The sequence below is a fragment of the Chenopodium quinoa genome, unplaced genomic scaffold (genome assembly GCF_001683475.1).
Source record: "Chenopodium quinoa cultivar QQ74 unplaced genomic scaffold, ASM168347v1, whole genome shotgun sequence".
In the NCBI taxonomy this organism is placed as follows: domain Eukaryota; kingdom Viridiplantae; phylum Streptophyta; class Magnoliopsida; order Caryophyllales; family Amaranthaceae; genus Chenopodium; species Chenopodium quinoa.
The window spans coordinates 6,112,712-6,131,056 of NW_018743574.1; the positions used below are offsets into that span (position 1 = coordinate 6,112,712).

The following is an 18,345-nucleotide window of genomic DNA, read 5'->3' on the forward strand; positions in this document are numbered from 1 at the left end:
GCTCTTTAAAAAGCAAATCTTGTATTGGTAACCGTTATTTTGAATCAACAACTTTTTTTAACAGCTGTGGATTATCACCAATCCGTTTAAGCCAATTAAATAATAGCAGTTTTACAAGGATAATAGTATTTTTATAAAAAGAAGGGAAAACTTGGTTTTTGATATTCTAATGTGGAAAAGAAGGGTAGCACAATTTATACCTTGTGAGGCAATTTAGTGGTGGCGTCTATGTTTATTTTTTTACTTGCTGTTGTTTTCGGAAGGGCCAAGTGGTATGAAAACTTTGGGTGGTGGTTGTTGGGTTGCATAGGTAGTGTTTGTGACAAGTGAATCATTGGCGTAGACTATAGAGTGAATAATTTTGACCAGTGCTTCCGAAATCTATGATGAAGCCAGAATGACGGTGATGACAAAGTTGGTTGTTGAGTTACAGACCTTTGACTTTCGAAACAATAAACATAATTAAGGGCAAAAATCCCGACACTTTTGATTACCATGGGTCGCTTGTTGACACGACACTACACGTGACACGATAAAATGTGCGATATGACACGATACACGACATGGCTTCGGAAAAGTGTGGACTTTGGGTGTCGAAAAGTGTCCGACGACAAGTAACGACTTCCAAGTTTACCATCGATTTGTTAATTCTCTTTGTAATTTTATACCAAATCTCCTAGATTTGAACTTTACGAATTGCATACAATAGGGCTTTAGGTGGTTGAGAGGTGCGATTCCACCGGTGGATTTTCCGGCATAGGTTGGTTGAAGAGAAGAGTGTCGCCAAGTTGGAGAAATGGAGATTGGAGAGTGGAGATTGGTGTGAATAACAGAAGGTAGCAAGGAATCTATTATATTATTGTAGACTTTTTTTTTTTTCAACTTTCAGTCACTAATACTCCAAAACTCCAATCCTCAAAAGTCAAAATCTATGCACTCAAATTTTTTCATTTTTTTTTAATAACTTCTAACTCTTTTATTTTTAGAAAAACCATAACTTCCATAGTACACGTGTCAAAATCAACATATATTTTCCCACCAAAACATTTTTTTTTTCTGTTTTTTTCCTTAAAAAATACTTCCTTCGTTTTTTTAGTTGACACCGTTTGACTTTTACACTAATCACACAACATGCTTTGACTTGCTTTTGTGGTTTATAGATACGATAAAACGTATTCATTTGGGATCTTGTTTGAATCGTTTCAATGTATATTATATTAATATCCACTTTTTATAATTTTTTAGAGAAATTAATCGTTAAAAACATGCGTTGGCAAGCGTGATAATGGAAAGATGTCAACTAACTAAAAAAAAAAACAGAGGAAGTAACATGATAAAGAAGTTAATGAATAAAAAACTTACAATATTTATAAAAATATTTTAAATTATATATCTGAATAGAGTTTAAGAGTAGACATTAAATAAATTCAAATTTCAATAAAAAATAAAATATTGTTATATAAGTTTTTTCATTTAAACCAACTTCATTTTGATTGACTTTTATTATTTATAAATCTTATAATTATGAATTCATGCATTGCACGTGGCAAAAACTAGTTAGAATAAAAAGAGGAAAAAAGTAATTAAAGAGAGAGATATGACAAACTTAAATGTAATAAAGAGTAGGTGGGAAAAAGGTATGGCTCCCTATCAAATTTTGTTTAGGAACATGGTCCATTCTTTACTCTCATTAATGTGTGAAAATGTAAATTTTTTCTTTTGTAACATATTATTTTATTTTAATAATACTTATTTTGAATTTTGAAAACTGTCAATATGTACTCATTAGCTTTATTTAACAAAAATTATACTTGTAATCCTTAGAGAAGTGTCTTAAGAAAATTTCTGGACACTTTATACGGTAGCAGTGCCCAAGATATTGGTTAAGACGCTCTTTTGACCGTGTCAAAGTGTTGGCGAATATTCTATGGTTTATTGTGTTGGACACGACTCCTAATTCCAAGTTGGAGTAACATAGAATAATCTATATGTAGGCAAATATTGCCTTCGTTCTCGAAAGTTCTTTATGGTTACCATTTTTGCACAAATTAATGCAGCTAGTGTGTTGATGTGATGAGTGGGGGTGTAAGTAAAAGGTGATTAGAGTAGGAGGGAGGGTGTAAAAAGAAAGAATGAGTGAAATAGTGTTAACAGAAAACTGGATAAATTGAATGTGTCAAGAACTTTTTGTAAAGAGCGACGTAAAACGGAAAGCGTTAAGAATTTTTAAGAATGGAGGTTGTAAATGACATCTTAAATTTTGACACTAAATCTCCATAAGCAACTGAATAGCATGGTATATTTATGATAGAGAAAATGTATAACAATCTGGTACAAATGATCCTTTTGGTCTACTTCATGGTTTTGTATATAAAAATAATAATAAGATAAGAGTTTCTGACCAGTGCTTTCTGTCAGGTTTGCTCTTGATGTTGATTTTGATGCTCCAAAAGTTAGAGTGCCCATCCGAACGCGGGGCTCATCCAAAATAGACAGTCTCTTTCTTCTTGATTTTGGTCATTTTACCCTAAGGACCAAGGTAAGTGGATCTGATTTGTATGGTTAAGACATGCATATGAACATTATTATTACTTTTGTTGCTTTGCACTCCATGACAAGAGAATAAAGTATTTATTCCTTCCATCTTTTTAATTTTATAGCTTCTTTTTGCCTGAAGATTTTGGATAGTGAAAATGTAGAGAAAGTGGCCAGGAGGAGTTCTATTGTATTTTCTGTTTATTTATTGTTAAGAAAAACTAAATTGGGTTTCTATTGTATTTTCTGATTATTTATTGTTAAGTTGTTGGGAGGGTGACTGTAATAGAGCTGTTGAGGTGGTGTTTCGGCAAGTACTTATATGGCCCTTGAAGGAAAAAAAAATGTTGATTGTATCAAATAAGTATAACTACTATCCTGTCACCTGTGGCTGCTGTCTGATTCATCAAAGAAGAAAGAAATAAAATCTAACAATTATTTGCTACAGGAAGGTCAACATGATGAAGACCAGTCATTATACTCCCGCTTCTATATTTCAGGGAGAGATATCGCTGCTTTCTTTACAGAATGTGGATCTGAAAGCAATAATTGCTCATTATTTGCACCCCATAAGGATAATTATCCCTCTGGAACTCCTGTGGAAGATGTGGACAATAATTCTTCTTTGCTTGATAGATGTGGGATGGCAGTGATCGTTGACCAGGTATAATTTTGTATCTTTTTTCCTAATATATTGATATATCTGGGCTCTAGAAACATGAAAGGACTATCACTATTGTTAGCATTTGATTGCGTCATGATTTTCTTTTGTGTTTCTTAGCTAATTTCCCCTATTCTGCACATGTTAAGATAAAGGTACCGCATCCAAATTTCCCATCGACGCGCATTTCGGTCCAAGTCCCAAATTTGGGGATTCACATCTCACCAGCCAGGTACTCCAGACTTATGGAATTGTTAAACATATTTTATACTACGTTGCAAAGCAGTGGACAGCCTGTGGATGAGATCTCCCAACCTGAACTTGCTCCTTGGAAAGCACCAGATATGGCAGCGGAAGTGAGAATCCTGGTTTGGAAGGTATGCTCATTGCTAACTCTGCCTGTTCATGTATTGGCAATTTGAAACTTAAATTTGTGTTTTCCACTTGCCTAAACTGAATTTATTGCTATTGCATGCATAATGCAGGGAATCGGAAATTCTGTTGCAGCTTGGCAACCTTCTTATGTTGCTTTATCAGGGTTTTATCTATATGTCCTCGAGTCTGAAAGGGCTCCCTTCTACCAACGCTGCACTAGGTCTGCTGTTAGCGTTCTTGATTCATTGCATTGTTTAGTACTTCTTTGATTTTTCATTTTTTTTGGCTATTGTGCATAATTTTTGTCAGTTATAAAGTCCTTATTAGTTAAGGTTTCCATGTATATGTGATATATTTGTCATTTATTAATTTTGTAGCATGGCTGGGAAGCAAGTGTTTGAGGTTCCTCCAGCTAATGTTGGTGGATCACTCTTTTCTATTGCTGTCTGTTTTAGAGGCATGGATATCCAAAAAGTAAGTTAACTTTTTCTTTCGTTTTATGGTTTTATTTGTTTGTTTGTTTTGGATGAAGAATTGTGGAAAGAGAACCCAAGTAGGGTAGGACGATGGGGGATCCAGAGTAGTCTGGTAGTAAAAGCATCACCTCACACCAATTTAATGAAAAACTTTCATAAATATGATTCTTCCTCCTATCAATTAAATCTAGCCAATCTCTTGAGAACATCTGCAGTTGGGATATTCTTTATGTCAAGTCTTTAAACTGCCCATGCAATTAGTATGCTTAGTAGGATATTTAGTCTTATAAGTGTTATTAGCGAGGAAGACCATATAAACATCCATTGAGAAAAATTAGAAAAAGCACTTACAAGGAGCCATTCTTATCTTGCTACAGCATATCTGAAGGCTTTAAGATTGACTCTTAATTTTAATTTGAGTGGGATCACAGGCCATGAAGAGCCTAGAAGTATTAATGTCCCCAAGAAACACCCATTTTAAGATCCATATGTCGCTGGTAACTCTGCACTGGATCTCTTTGTTGTTACCTATTATGCCTTTTGGTTATTGGTCATATTCCATTGGAGTATGTACTAGCCGAATTGTAAAGAATCCTTTACTCAGTAGAATCTCTCTGTTGACAAAGATCTTGAGTGTATGTTGACTTGCATTCTTCTTCGTTTGCTTTCTTGTTGGTAGTTTATAGTTTTGCTTTTACCGTAGGATGAGTAAGAGTCAGCATTGCAACTGGTAGAAAATTAAGGGGGTTGATACAATGGCTAAATGGGTGGGGTTCCCTGGAGAAGAGGGCCAGCAATATTCTCTCCTCAGTTTTATGTGTTTCTTTTATTTTTTTCTTCTGTAAATAACAAAAAAAAAAATAAAATTAGTTTTTTGAGTCCTGAAAAGTTTTTGAAATTAAAAGTCGAAAAAGTGTATATTGAAAAAGCAATGCAAGAAACTTTTTATTAGAACCTTTAAAAATTATACTGGTGAAATTAATTTTGATCATTGTTTATATATTCCTTATTTCATGCTTTTGGTTTTTTTTTGGTCTCTGGATCTTATCATGGATGTTTTCTCATGTTTGAGGATTGATTTCTTTGTATGGCTTTAATTCCTTGGTGTCTTGTTACTTAAATTCCTTATTAACTGACCCTGAAGAAAATATAGAAGAGCTAATGTAAACTCCAAGGAGTTTGTATGAAAGTAGGCCAGGAGCACAAGTTCCAAATTGTCCTGTACTCATGCATGTTATCTCTTTGGCAAATTGTTTTGCTGTTTATGCAATTTAAATTTAAAATATAAGAAGGGACTGTTGCTTAGCCTTGTTATCATACACATCATTCTGCAGGCTCTGGAATCCTCTGGTACATTGATTATAGAGTTTCCGAATGAGGATGAAAAATATGTATGGCTGAAAGGGCTTGTAAAGGCTACATATCAAGCATCTGTAAGATGTTTTTTCTTTCTTTATAAAATTATTTGTTTCCTGCTTAAGTGGTACTAATAATTTTGTTAGTATTCTTTTGTGTCTATTTACATTTCCTATATGTTGACGATTGTTGGTTCATTCAGGCTCCATTATCAGATGGTCTCTATGGAGATACCAGTCACAGTGTAGGTGGTATGGTTGATGCTCAGATTGCTAATTCTAAGGCTGTTGATCTTGTTATTAATGGAACCTTGGTGGAGACCAAATTATTTATATATGGCCAGGTTGTAATTCTTGTCGTTTCAATTTTTCTCCATAATTGTGCCATTAAATATATTGTAGCCTTGTATGTTAGGCATTGTTAGATGCTTCTAGCGTCTTTTCTTTTTCGCTATAGCATGTTTTGTTGTATAGAATTTGTTACTGATCTATTATACATTTTTCTCCATAATTGTGCCATTAAATATATTGTAGCCTTGTATGTTAGGCATTGTTACATGCTTCTTGCGTCTTTTATTTTATTGCTATAGCATGTTTTGTTGTATAGATGTTGTTACTGATCTATTATACATTTTACTACAAAGTTTCATTTTTCCTGCCACCAAATATATTTATATCTGTGACAAGTAACTAAGATTTAATTCAGAAAGACATAAAGGTGGTCCCCCCCCCCCCCCCACCCCCCACCCCAACACACACACACACGCACCTTAAGATGATGTCGAAGCTTGATGTCTTTCTCAATTACTACTTGTCTGCTCATTTCTCAATATAGTTGGGCTTGTTGATCCTTTGTGCAAGACAGAAAGAAAAGTAGAAAGAAGTGGTGGGGGCGGGGGTGGATGGAGAGTTGAAAAGTTAACATGAGTGAATCTTCAACAAGATGCGGCTGTCATGATTTTTCTTTTACTTTTCCCAGAAATGCTATCCCTTTCATCCTAGAATTTTCCCTCACCTTGAAATTTATGAGTTGCATAGCTTACAATGTTGTGTTTCAAATTTTAAAATGGTGAATATGAGTTGCATAACTTACAATGTTTACCGCCATTCATGTCTTGTAAATGATACACTCATCTTTATGATCTGCATTTCCAGTGTGGGGAAGAGGGCCAAGAGAGCCATGAGGAGACCCTCATTGTTGAGCTTACTGCTGGCGGAGGAAAGGTTTTTGTTGCTTTATAGCTTACCATTAATAGTTTATTTATCTTCTCCTTTGATGCCCTTCTCTCATGCCTAGAGGTATACTGCAACGTAATGTTTATTATTACTCAGCATGTATACTTTTAAGCAGTGGTCTGCACTATTGGTGGGGCAACTTAGTTTTTTCCAACAGGAGTGCTGCAGCCTGCTGGCAGTTTTTGATTATTCTCTCTCTCTCTCTCCCCCTTGTTTTTTTAAATTATTATATAGAGCTGGTTATCTGAATTTCATACTATTGCTTTTACAGGTGCATGTTATCCGGTCTGAAGGGAACTTAACAGTCAAGATGAAGCTTCATTCTTTGAGAATTAAGGATGAGTTGCGAAGTCGTTTAGCAACGAATCCTCAGTATCTTGCTTATTCAATTGTGATAAGTGATCAAATACTACCCTCATCTACTAATATTCAAGCAAATCAGTCTTTCTCAGAAGAAGAAGAAATATTTAGAGATGCTTTACCAGAGTTTACTCCTGCACCAGATATTGCTCATAACGTTGAAAGTTTTGTTGCTGATCCTGAGGTTTTGCTTTCTAAAAAGGATTTGGGGAAAGGGAAAGGATCCTCATCAGAAATATTCTATGAGGCTCTTGGTAGTGACAACTCTGATTTTGTCTCAGTTACATTTATGACCAAGGATCCTAGCTCTCCAGAATATGAAGGCATTGACACACAGGTATTCGCCAGAGTTATTTTTCCTTTTTCCTGTGGTGGAGCTAAAAATAACAATGTTCTTTAGATTTTCCCGCTATGGGTCTTCTAACCTACTGTATCCTATATTTTCAGATGAACATATGCATGTCCAAGCTGGAATTCTTTTGTAACAGGCCCACAATTGTTGCTTTAATTCAATTTGGTTTGGATACGAGCTCTGCGAATTTTGAGGGAAGTAGTAAAGGTGCAACCATGGCTTCTGAGGACGTAAAAACTACTAATAAATCGGAAAAGCATGATGATGGTGATGATTTTGTCAAGGGTTTGTTGGGATATGGTAAAGGACGAGTTGTGTTTAAGCTGAGCATGGATGTGGATAGTGTTACTGTGTTTCTGAACCAGGAGGATGGTTCTCAGTTTGCTATGTTCATTCAAGAAAGTTTTATTTTGGATCTCAGGGTATGTTGTCTTTTGTTACTTTTTATGCTATTCCTTTCTGTATATTCTAGCATGATAATTTTCTTCACATTTCCTTTATATTAGAAATCGCGCTTATTTAGTACTTTCATATTCTTTAATGTCAACAATTTTCGCTGAATTAATTTTTACAGAATTCTTATGTTGTGAACGGACCTTAAATATAATGAATGCTTTTAGAAAGGTTCAGTTACCCAGACTAAATCTAGACAACTAATTTTTTGCTAATTCATTATGGTTCGTGCTGTCTCAAGTAGAGTAGCTTGACTTTTTATTACTCATTCCATCCCATCATCCTCAGAGGTGCCTTAGCAGCTCACTTTTTGTCTGTACTTATTTACATTTTGATTTACTTAGTGCTTATAGAATGGATAGTGAGGCTCTTCCATGTGTGTGTTGCTGTAAGCCTGTAACTGTATGATTGTTTTGAATTTCTGTCACAAACTGCCCTTTGAAATCTCCTTTTTAGTGAAGTGTGCTATATATCACGCACTCATGCAGGACCATCATTGTTGCCTGGCTTTTAAAGCTACATTGTATTATTTACTCACAAATTACATGCTTGATTTCAAGGCGAATATCTGCAATTCTGTTCTTGAATAAACTATATGTATGGTTTCATTTAAATCTGCATTCTGCAGTTTTGTTCTAGTAAGCTATGTGACACATCTAGACTTTACTAGGTTCATCCATGTTCTATATCCATTGAGGGCACACTGGGAAATTTGAGGCTGCGTGATATGTCTCTAGGTGTTGAGCACTGTTGGAATTGGCTTTGTGACATTCGCAATCCAGGTGCTGAATCACTTATTAAGGTAAATCTACTGTTTAATTAACTCTACTAATTTTTATCTTCTATATGTTTTTCTAGATTAGTGTTAAGCTTGTATCTTATGCATTATATGTACTATTTTTTTCAGTTTGCATTCAAATCTTACAGTGCTGAAGATGATGATTATGAAGGATATGATTATAGCCTTACTGGTCGTCTATCTGCTGTTCGCATAGTTTTTCTCTACAGGTTTATCCGAGAGGTGAGACTGATTTTGGGTACCTATCCTTACCGGCTATTTTGGGTCAGAATTGCCTGACTGTACTGACACTCTCTTCTAATGTATCTATGTATTGTGAACTATCATCATTCTCATGTCAAAGGTTATGCTTTTAACTTCTCAAACAACTGCAGATAACAGTGTACTTCATGGAACTTGCGACCCCCCATAAAGAGGAAGTCATTAAGTTCGCTGATAAAGTTGGTGGTTTTGAGTGGATGATTCGAAAACATGAGATTGATGGAGCCACAGCTGTGAAGCTGGATCTGTCGTTGGACACTCCTATTATAATTATCCCAAAGCATTCTATGAGCAAAGAGTTAGTACTTATCATATGAGTTTTTTTTTTGGGAAGTTGTGTATGTATAACGTATGCCTTTTATCCATTTGCGATGGTTAGGGTTCAATCACTAAGTCGCTGGAATGGTCTTGGTGTAGAACTTCTTCACACACTAATCTATACTTGTTGGTTTTCCTGAGAAGCAATTTGATGTTAAAATTTAGGAACAAATATGATTAGGGAATTATTTGGTATGACCATTTTAAAGAATGTTTTGAATTTTGGAATCGCTAGGCTATTTTCTTAAAGAATTATTTACTCTACTCCTCAACTAATCCTGCCACACTTTGTAGACAAAGAAAAGATTCATTATTCTTTTGTTCTTCAAAAAGTGCAAAAATACATTGCACAAGGGGGATTTGCTGATCCTTTTCCACATTGACAGTTAATTTAGTAGAGCAAACAACATATTTTCAATTAATTCTCAGCATTCTTTAGATAAAATTGGCAGATGGCTTGGACAGTGATGAGCTCCTGCTTTTGCATTTGCTTGCTTTTGAGCATCAGATCTCTCTCTTTTACATAGTTTATTGTCGCAAGCCAAAATTCAGGTGTTTTGAATAAGAAGAGGGGGGGGGGGGGGTTGGATCTTGTTACTTCGAGCTTTTTGGCTGTTGTATTATGATTAGCTCTTAGGGGTTAGTCAACTGTCATCTATATCCTTGGATGCTGTTCTGCTACCTGGTTTAATTTACTTGTGTTTATCTTGATGGGAGGTTTATGTTTAAGTGATTTAGCCTCTTGCTATATCTTTTTGTCGGTTAGCATTACAGTCAAAGTTCATTATGCATAAGGCGATCAGTTAATAAAAAAGCAATATTTTTAGCAAGGTCCTGATCTACTTTAAAAACAACTTAGCTGTTAATAAATTGAAAATTATATGTGTAAGCATGTAGCCCTAATGGCCTGCTGAGAAGCTAAAACTAGATGCATTAAGGTTTATATATTATTATTATTATTAAACTGATTGCCTTGTGAATTTATCATTTATTCCTAATTAATACATTAGGAATTGTATTGAATGCCTCTACTTGGTGTGTAAGGCAACATATAGTAAATTATTAATAGATTAATATTCTTTACTGATCTTATTGCGCACTTCGTGTTGTAATTTATGAATTGAATTTATAGGTAATTCGCTAAGATGTGTGCTTAAATAGATTGTCCTGTGTGCTTTCGCTAACTTATACTTTGTAAATAGCTTTTCTTATACTGTGATCTTTCTGACCTTTTGTATTATGTCCCATCAAATTAGGTAGTGTCAGATTCCAAATGGTTGCACACAGTGAAATTTGTTTGCAGAACTTATGGCAGTGTCCTTTTGTGTACTTAATGCACACGTAGAGATTTGTTTGCAAAATTTATGGCAGTGTTCTTATGTGTACTTATCATCTTGTACTTTCTGCAGTTTTATGCAGCTTGACTTGGGTCAGCTAAAAATTAGAAATGAATTTAGCTGGCATGGATGTCCTGACAGGGATCCTTCTGCTGTCCACCTTGATGTTCTTCGTGCTGAGGTGAGCTTGCTGTCCTCCTATTCCAAGGGTCAGCATCTTTTACTTTATTGATCTCAATTTGACCTGCAGGTCCTAGGAATCAACCTTTCTGTGGGAATTGATGGTAGCCTTGGAAGACCAATGATGCGTGAAGGTCATGGACTTGTTATTTGTGTCCGTCGCAGTCTAAGGGATGTTTTCCGTAAGGTTCCCACACACTCTATAGAAGTTCAGGTAATATTTACAATTACCTTTTTTTTTCTCTTTCCTATCTGTCTAGCTGATAATATGATATTTCTAAATGGTTGACTGTGCATGGGTTAGGCTTCCAATGGTGAAACCTTACGTGTTTTTGGTTTTTGATACATGACCTGTTGGTAGGTTTGGCCATTGTGCTCCTAAATATTTCTGGAAAGTCTATCAAATGACTTGAATCCCCTTATGTGACATGTCTCACCACTTAAAAATATCATTATGTTCTTGTATGACGATGCTCCTACTTATTGCCTGCTCTCATTGTAGTGTTGATGTCAGTGAAGGGAAGGATTGGTGGGAGTAGGGATTGGCAATAAATATTGAGGTGTGCATATGTTCATGTGGTAGAAAAGAAAGAGAAGTAAAACAGAAGTGCTATGATTGCTGACAATCTTTTGCATATTTTTATAAATAGTTAATCTTATGTTTTGTCCTCTCTCTTTCTTACTACAATTTTTTGACAACAGGTTGATTCATTGCATGGTGTCATGTCAGACAAAGAGTATAATGTTATATTGAACTGTGCTTACACTAATATGAACGAGGAACCAAAACTTCCTCCAAGTTTTCGTGCAAGCAAATCTGATCCTCAGGATACAATGAAACTGCTGGTTGATAGAGTCAATGCGAACAGTCAAAATTTTCTATCCCGTACAGTATCCATTGTGGCTGTAGAAATTAAATATGCTTTACTAGAACTATGCACTGGGATCCATGAAGAATCAACTTTAGCTCATATCAGCGTTAGTATTGAAATTACATGAATTTTTAGAGGATTATGCTCTCTTCTTAATATCCTAACTACTTTGCACATGCTTTTCCTTTTATGATTCCTTCCTATATTTGTTTGCAGTTAGAAGGTCTTTGGGTGTCTTACAGAATGACTTCCTTGTCTGAAGCGGACCTTTATGTCACTATCCCCAAATTCTCTATCGTGGATGTTCGTCCTGATGCAAAGCCTGAAATGCGACTGATGCTTGGATCGTCATCAGATGTCGGAAAACAGGTTTCTGCTTCGGGAAGTGCTTCGTCTATCATTGATAGAAATTATATGAGAACTCAGTCTAGAGATTCTTCTGCCCTTGAAATGCCAACGTCAACAATGTTTTTGTTAGACTATCGATGGAGAGCATCATCCCAATCTTCAGTGGTGCGGGTACAACAACCAAGAATATTGGTTGTACCGGATTTCCTTATTGCTGTTGCAGAATTTTTTGTTCCATCTGTAGGAAGTATAACTGGAAGGGAGGAATCGATGGATCCAAATAATGATCCGATCCGCAAAAGCCACAGCATTGTACTTCAATCTGCTGTCTACAGGCAGCAAGAAGAGGTTATTCAACTGTCTTCAAGTCGACAATTGATTGCAGATGCTCCAGGGATTGAGGACTATGTCTATGATGGTTGTGGGAGGACGATATGTTTGAAGGAGGACACTGATATGAAGGAAAGTCAGTTTCCAAGATTTCAGCCTATAATTGTTATTGGTTGTGGAAAGCGATTGCGGTTTGTGAATGTGAAAATCGAGGTACTGTAAGATCTGTATTTTGTTTATTTATTTTATCCGAAGACAGGATGTGCTATGAAATATTTAGTAAGTGATTGTTTGTCCTTTTGTGTGTTGTAGCTACCCTAATCTGTGACTAGCTTGCCCTTTTATACTTGGATGACACCTCATTAATGCCCTTTGTTCATTTTTTTCACAATGAAAGAAGTCAATTCATATTTTTCCTGTTCATTTTTTTGAACTGAAGGTGCAATTTTTTGCTTGCTCATTTCTTGTAGTCAAGACTCATATTGTTTAACTATTCTATTCACCTTTTCTAATGTTAGGTTTATTATTACAACTCTAGGTCAATTTTCAGGTTCATTATCTTAAATCTAGGTCACTTTTATTTGAGTTTTAGGCTTGTTTGCTTTTGAGCTGAAGGTTTTGTATTACGCAATTTTTTTTTTCCTGAACTAGCGTTGCATGTTAAATTTTGTTTGTTGGATAATGTCCTTTTTTTTTTTAAATTGGGAAATATCATTTTTTGTGGAATTTAAAATTGAGCTATTTAAACCGAAGTTTCATGGATAGCAGTTTTGAGAGAGTGACTGAACGTTTCATTGTCTTATTGTTAGAGAAAGCTAACTGCTTCATTAAAATTTTGAATTATCAGAATGGGTCACTCTTGAGGAATTATACGTATTTGAGCAATGACAGCAGCTATTCAGCATCTCCAGAGGATGGTGTTGATATTAAGTTTCTTGAAAGTAATATATCTGATGAGAGTAATGATCTACAGAATGATAGTGGATTATCTTACATATCATACTCTTCAAGCGGACGAGATGATGGATCGAAGTCTATCCAAAGCTTTACCTTTGAGGCTCAGGTAAGATTTCTGCTTTCTGATGCTTGTGTATGCATGCTGCTTCTTGCATCTTTCTGTTCTATTTTCCCTGGACAGTTCTTGTCTAGCCTAGTAGCCTCAGTTTTACTGTATGGGATTTTCATGATTTCTCTGCTATTGTTATGCTCTGATGTCTGAAGCTTACAAAGTGATCTTTGATGATTTTACTTGGCATTTAGCTTTATCTGTTAAAATAAGAGCGTTGATATTCTGATTTGGGCTGATGTATAGATTAAAGTTTCTCTTCATATCAATGGCTAATGACTTGTGTTTCTATGTGGTTAACTGGGTTGTCTTTACTCATAAGCATTGATTTTAAACTTCTGTTAGGCTGTACTGTACATTTTTAATACTTCCTCCAGTCCCTTTTAGTTAGTTTCTGTCACTTCTTGCACACATAACTAGGAGGAGAGGGTATAAATTTGGCTGTATGCTGGTGGAAGTTTGATATAGAGTACTTATATCTTAGATCCATTTATATGCATGTGGGACCGTGGGTACTTTGTCTTGGGTAGGTAAGGGTAAACAGTAAAAATTTATTACCTATGATGGAAGAGAGATGGAATTCAACCAACTTAATGGAAGAAATGAAAATGGAATTGTAGCCATAACAAAGCCTTGGTCCCAAAATGATTTGGGGTCGGCTAACATAAATCGCCATAAGGAGCCGTCCAAAAAAGGGCCAATTAAATGAACGGCATGGAGCTTATTTTCATCCAGCTGTCCAATCATTTCATCATGATACATGCATTTCATGGGGTGCATTATGTTGTAATATGGAGAGTGGCGGATCAAGGATTTGGGTAATGGGGTACGAAATTAAGTTAAATAAAAAAATTACAAAATACAAAGTAATATGTGGAGCGTAAGCGTAATAATTATTTCTTAAGTAAATTTTGAGTTAATAAACCATTTAACTATTGTATTAGTATTTGCGTGTAATATACACCCTATATTTCGACAACAAGGCTTATAATTGAGTAACGAAATATCTTCTTAAAAAGAGATTGTCTAAGCAACCTGTTAGGTACCAATAGATCTCTTTGATCAAAAATACAAATTGGAAAAATACACAATATCACCTAAGAGACCTGTTATTGTAACAACAGGTTTCTTTGTTCAATAGCACTATTGTGGAATATATAACATCTAAGAGACTGCCTGAGACCAGTTTTTAAATAGGCGGTCTCTTAGAATTTAATACTTGTACAAAAAAGGCGCGCTGATTAGGATGTTGTGGTAGACTACTGATAACATTACCTAAGAGACCGCCTATTAGGTATAGGTGGTCTCTTTTTGTATCTTTTTTTTTTTTTTTTTTTTTTTTTTTCGCGGAATGGGTTTACAGTTGTAACTCTATGTACCCCCTAGATCCGCACTGAATATGGAAAGTCCTTATAATGTTGCTGGTATTAATTTGAAATTATTGTTGTTTTATGTGTAGGTTGTCTCTCCAGAACTGACTTTTTATGATGGAACTAAGTCATCTCTAGATGATTCCCCATATAGCGAGAAGCTAGTTCGAGCCAAGTTTGATCTAAGCTTTATGTGAGTGCCTTTTATTTATATTATTTTTGTTATGCTTCGTTCTTTATCATAAAGATGCATTGTTGAATTGTCAACAAGCGTGTTTTACGATACGTTGCATGAATGTATTTTCGTGTACGCTGAAGCATCACATCTGTTATGATTATTTGGGTTATATCACAAATTTTGAGTGCAAATTTTCCCTGATTTTTGTTATGTGCTTTTCCCATCTTTCATTTGGCCGTTTTCCTGCTCATAAAAGGATCAAAGGCCCCACCAAACGTTTGAGCTCAAATATAGCAACAAGAAATAATAGGTCAAAGAACCCTTGATTGAACTGGATGAAAGCGCACTGAAGTCAATGTAATGTGTAGCATCTGTTGGCTTGTTGCACATAATGTGTAGCATATGTTTTTAGTAAATGTTGTGCATTGAAATTATGCAAAAAGGTAAATATGTGTCAGTTAAAAAAATAAAAATAAAGAGTATGCTAGACATGAATAACATTAAGTTTCAGCTATATTTGACAATGACTTCTATGAGGGTCAATAGTTGTGGCAAATTATATGCACGTGGGTAATACTATGAGCTAACACCCAATGGCGAACCACTACCATATTATAAAAAAATATTGGGTCCTGCTATCTTTTTTTCCCTGCTCTATATGTTGGTGACTTTACTGGATAAGGCAATGGTATACCGAAGGGATCTAATTGTGGATCTGCCCTGGAATTGGTATAGGTATTGGCCTAATACAGCTATATGTTATATTAAACCTCAATACCTTTCTCTTATGTCTTAAAGAGTCTAGGAGAGAAGAATCATTCTTTTGAGAGGACCATCATCAACAAATCCATAAGTTTACAGTAGCTTTGCCTTTAGATCTCCATAAGTTTGTTAGCACAGCCTCCTCTTTGGTCAATAAGTAACAAATGGTTCATTGAAATTTTTTCGGACTTCATTACTAGCTGGTGGTGCTCTCCATTTTCAAGACTCGTCTTTCCTCATCTTTGGTCGGTCATTATCATGAACGATGTTTTGCTAATATGTTTGTATCAAATAGAAGCAACATATATCTTCATCCTTTCATTTCTTTTTTCCTTTGGCCTATTTTTAAGAACTAATTATTAATTTTGTTTTCATCTCTCTTTGACATTTTTTATGGATAAATTATTCTAATCATATAGATATCGATTTGCTCAGGTATGCGTCACAGGAAGATGGTACATGGATCCGTGCACTTCTGAAGGACTTAACCATTGAGGCTGGATCAGGACTTGTTGTTCTTAGTCCTGTGGATGTTTTAGGAGGTTACACCTCTGTGAAAGAAAAAACCAATATATCTCTCTCCTCCACGGATTTGCACCTACATCTTTCTCTTAGTATCATATCACTCTTACTTAACCTCCAAACTCAGGTGTCTAGTGCACTGCAGTTTGGAGATGCTAATCCTCTGGCATCCTGCACTAACTTTGAACGTATATGGGTGTCACCCAAAGGTAACTAATCCCAGGATATAAATCCTCCTTACTTTCAAATATGTTCTATGTCAACTGTCAACATTTTAGCTAGTTAGGGGGTCACACTTATTCTTTACCTGAGTTTGTTTCTTGTATTTACAGAAAATGGACCTCAGTGCAACCTAACATTTTGGAGGCCTCGTGCTCCTTCAAATTATGTAATTCTAGGAGATTGTGTCACATCAAGGTAATAACAAGAATTGATCTGTGTTTGAGGCATTGCACATGATTCATTCATATCTTTATAGCACAATCAGAAGTGTCCCTTATGTATTTGTGTTTGGTGACTTCTAAGTGTTTTAAGTCTTCATTTATTCTTGTTGATGACTACCTAACTTTCCTTGTGAAAGAGTTATGTGATCCCTTTAATTCTTTTTTTTTTCTTTTCTTTTTTAATAATTTTCTCTCACTCTGTGTTATAATTCTTATTACACATTCTACTGTATTTGTAACAGTTGTTTCCTTAAACAGGTAAAGCAACATCATGATATAATTCTCTGGTTCCATTCGCCTGACTTTTTAATATTGTTTCCTATTCTTCTAAACCTTTTGACTTTTTTTTTATGTCCTTTGACTGCTATTATGCTGTACACTCATAAATTTTTTGTGAAGCTTTTAACAATTGATGCTTTTTTCACTTTAACTGTACAAGCTAAGAGATACACGCTATGCGTGTACAGTATAAGAAAAAACAAATTAACCGACGCCCGCCATCATCCTGGAATGACCAGCAATTTTTGAAACTGTGCATATAGACTAAATATATACTAAAACCATGAGAACGAAAAAAAAAAAAAAAAAAAACATCAATGAGCAAAATTAGGAGTAGTTTTCTTATTCTTAAAAAAAAAAAATCAAGAGCAATTTTTTTTTTTTTTTCCTTTCTATGGGGAATACAATTGAAGATATAAATTTACGTGGAAAAAAGGGAGTGGTTATTATAAGGTAGTTATGATAGGACAATTGTAAATAAGAGAGGTAGTTTTGCAACTTGAGAGGAATAATTTGGAAATAGTGGAATTTATCACTTAAAAGACCCTTTCACTTTATATATAGGATATGATTAACAATTTGGGACTGTTGTTATTGTATAAGATTAACATGCACGGGGCTTCTTTACTCCTCACCTGATGGGTGTGGAGGGACTTAAAGCAATTGTGATGTTAAACTGTTTATTTTAAATGCTGTGCATCCCTAATGATCGTAAAACTGTTTGTGCCTTTTCAGGTCTATTCCTCCTTCACAGGCAATGATGGCAGTTTATAATACTTACGGACGTGTAAGGAAACCATTGGGTTTCAAATTGATTGGATTGCTTTCTGAAATTTTAGAAATCGATAAAACTGAACAGAGTGCAGGTGCAAAAAGTGAGTGTTCTCTGTGGTTTCCAATCGCCCCACCAGGATACACAGCCTTAGGTTGTGCAGTTAATGTTGGAGATCAACCCCCACCAAATCACGTTGTTCACTGCATACGAGCTGATCTTGTAACATCAACTTCATATTCAGAATGTTTGTTAAACCTGCCATCCAATTCGTGTTTCCCATCTGGTTTTAGCATTTGGCGTCTAGATAATATTCTTGGCTCCTTTTATTCTCATCCTTCTGCTGACTGTCCTTCCAAACAATTCTGCTATGACCTGATCCCTTGTCTTAAATGGAGGGCTTACCGGCATCATTCTTCTTATTCGAAGCCTGCCTCAAAGCTCTGCCATGAAGATGAACCAGCAGTTTCTCAGGGAAGCAAGCAAAATTCAAGTTCCAGTGGATGGGACATCCTTAGATCTCGAGTTTCACACAAATGTTTCATGTCTGTCCCGAATTTTGAAAGGATCTGGTGGGACAAAGGTGGAGAATTTAGACGGACAGTTTCAATATGGAGGCCTATACCTCGGCCTGGTTATGCCATTTTGGGTGATTGCATAACAGATGGGTCTGGTTCTCTTATCTCCATTTGCTATTTTTGTCAA

General features: G+C 35.4%; 1 protein-coding gene across 9 annotated transcripts in view; it reads left to right on the forward strand.

Annotated features, from left to right (window-relative positions):
* The window catches only part of LOC110682332, a 49,784-nt gene that overhangs the window by 14,498 nt on the left and 16,941 nt on the right, over positions 1 to 18,345 (forward strand). For 7 of the 9 annotated variants that reach the window (XM_021858661.1, XM_021858656.1, XM_021858655.1 and 4 more), the window contains 22 exons: positions 2,419 to 2,539; positions 2,984 to 3,199; positions 3,346 to 3,573; positions 3,682 to 3,791; positions 3,949 to 4,045; positions 5,382 to 5,480; positions 5,606 to 5,749; positions 6,558 to 6,626; positions 6,910 to 7,335; positions 7,446 to 7,772; positions 8,474 to 8,605; positions 8,711 to 8,824; positions 8,977 to 9,161; positions 10,591 to 10,699; positions 10,769 to 10,912; positions 11,401 to 11,676; positions 11,787 to 12,461; positions 13,096 to 13,311; positions 14,774 to 14,877; positions 16,060 to 16,355; positions 16,479 to 16,563; positions 17,604 to 18,308. In XM_021858661.1, the coding sequence (XP_021714353.1) occupies positions 2,419 to 2,539; positions 2,984 to 3,199; positions 3,346 to 3,573; positions 3,682 to 3,791; positions 3,949 to 4,045; positions 5,382 to 5,480; positions 5,606 to 5,749; positions 6,558 to 6,626; positions 6,910 to 7,335; positions 7,446 to 7,772; positions 8,474 to 8,605; positions 8,711 to 8,824; positions 8,977 to 9,161; positions 10,591 to 10,699; positions 10,769 to 10,912; positions 11,401 to 11,676; positions 11,787 to 12,461; positions 13,096 to 13,311; positions 14,774 to 14,877; positions 16,060 to 16,355; positions 16,479 to 16,563; positions 17,604 to 18,308 (4,878 nt within the window). The remainder of the gene's footprint in view (positions 1 to 2,418; positions 2,540 to 2,983; positions 3,200 to 3,345; positions 3,574 to 3,681; positions 3,792 to 3,948; positions 4,046 to 5,381; positions 5,481 to 5,605; positions 5,750 to 6,557; positions 6,627 to 6,909; positions 7,336 to 7,445; positions 7,773 to 8,473; positions 8,606 to 8,710; positions 8,825 to 8,976; positions 9,162 to 10,590; positions 10,700 to 10,768; positions 10,913 to 11,400; positions 11,677 to 11,786; positions 12,462 to 13,095; positions 13,312 to 14,773; positions 14,878 to 16,059; positions 16,356 to 16,478; positions 16,564 to 17,603; positions 18,309 to 18,345) is intronic. The other 2 variants (XM_021858662.1, XM_021858658.1) reach the window with 1 other exon arrangement.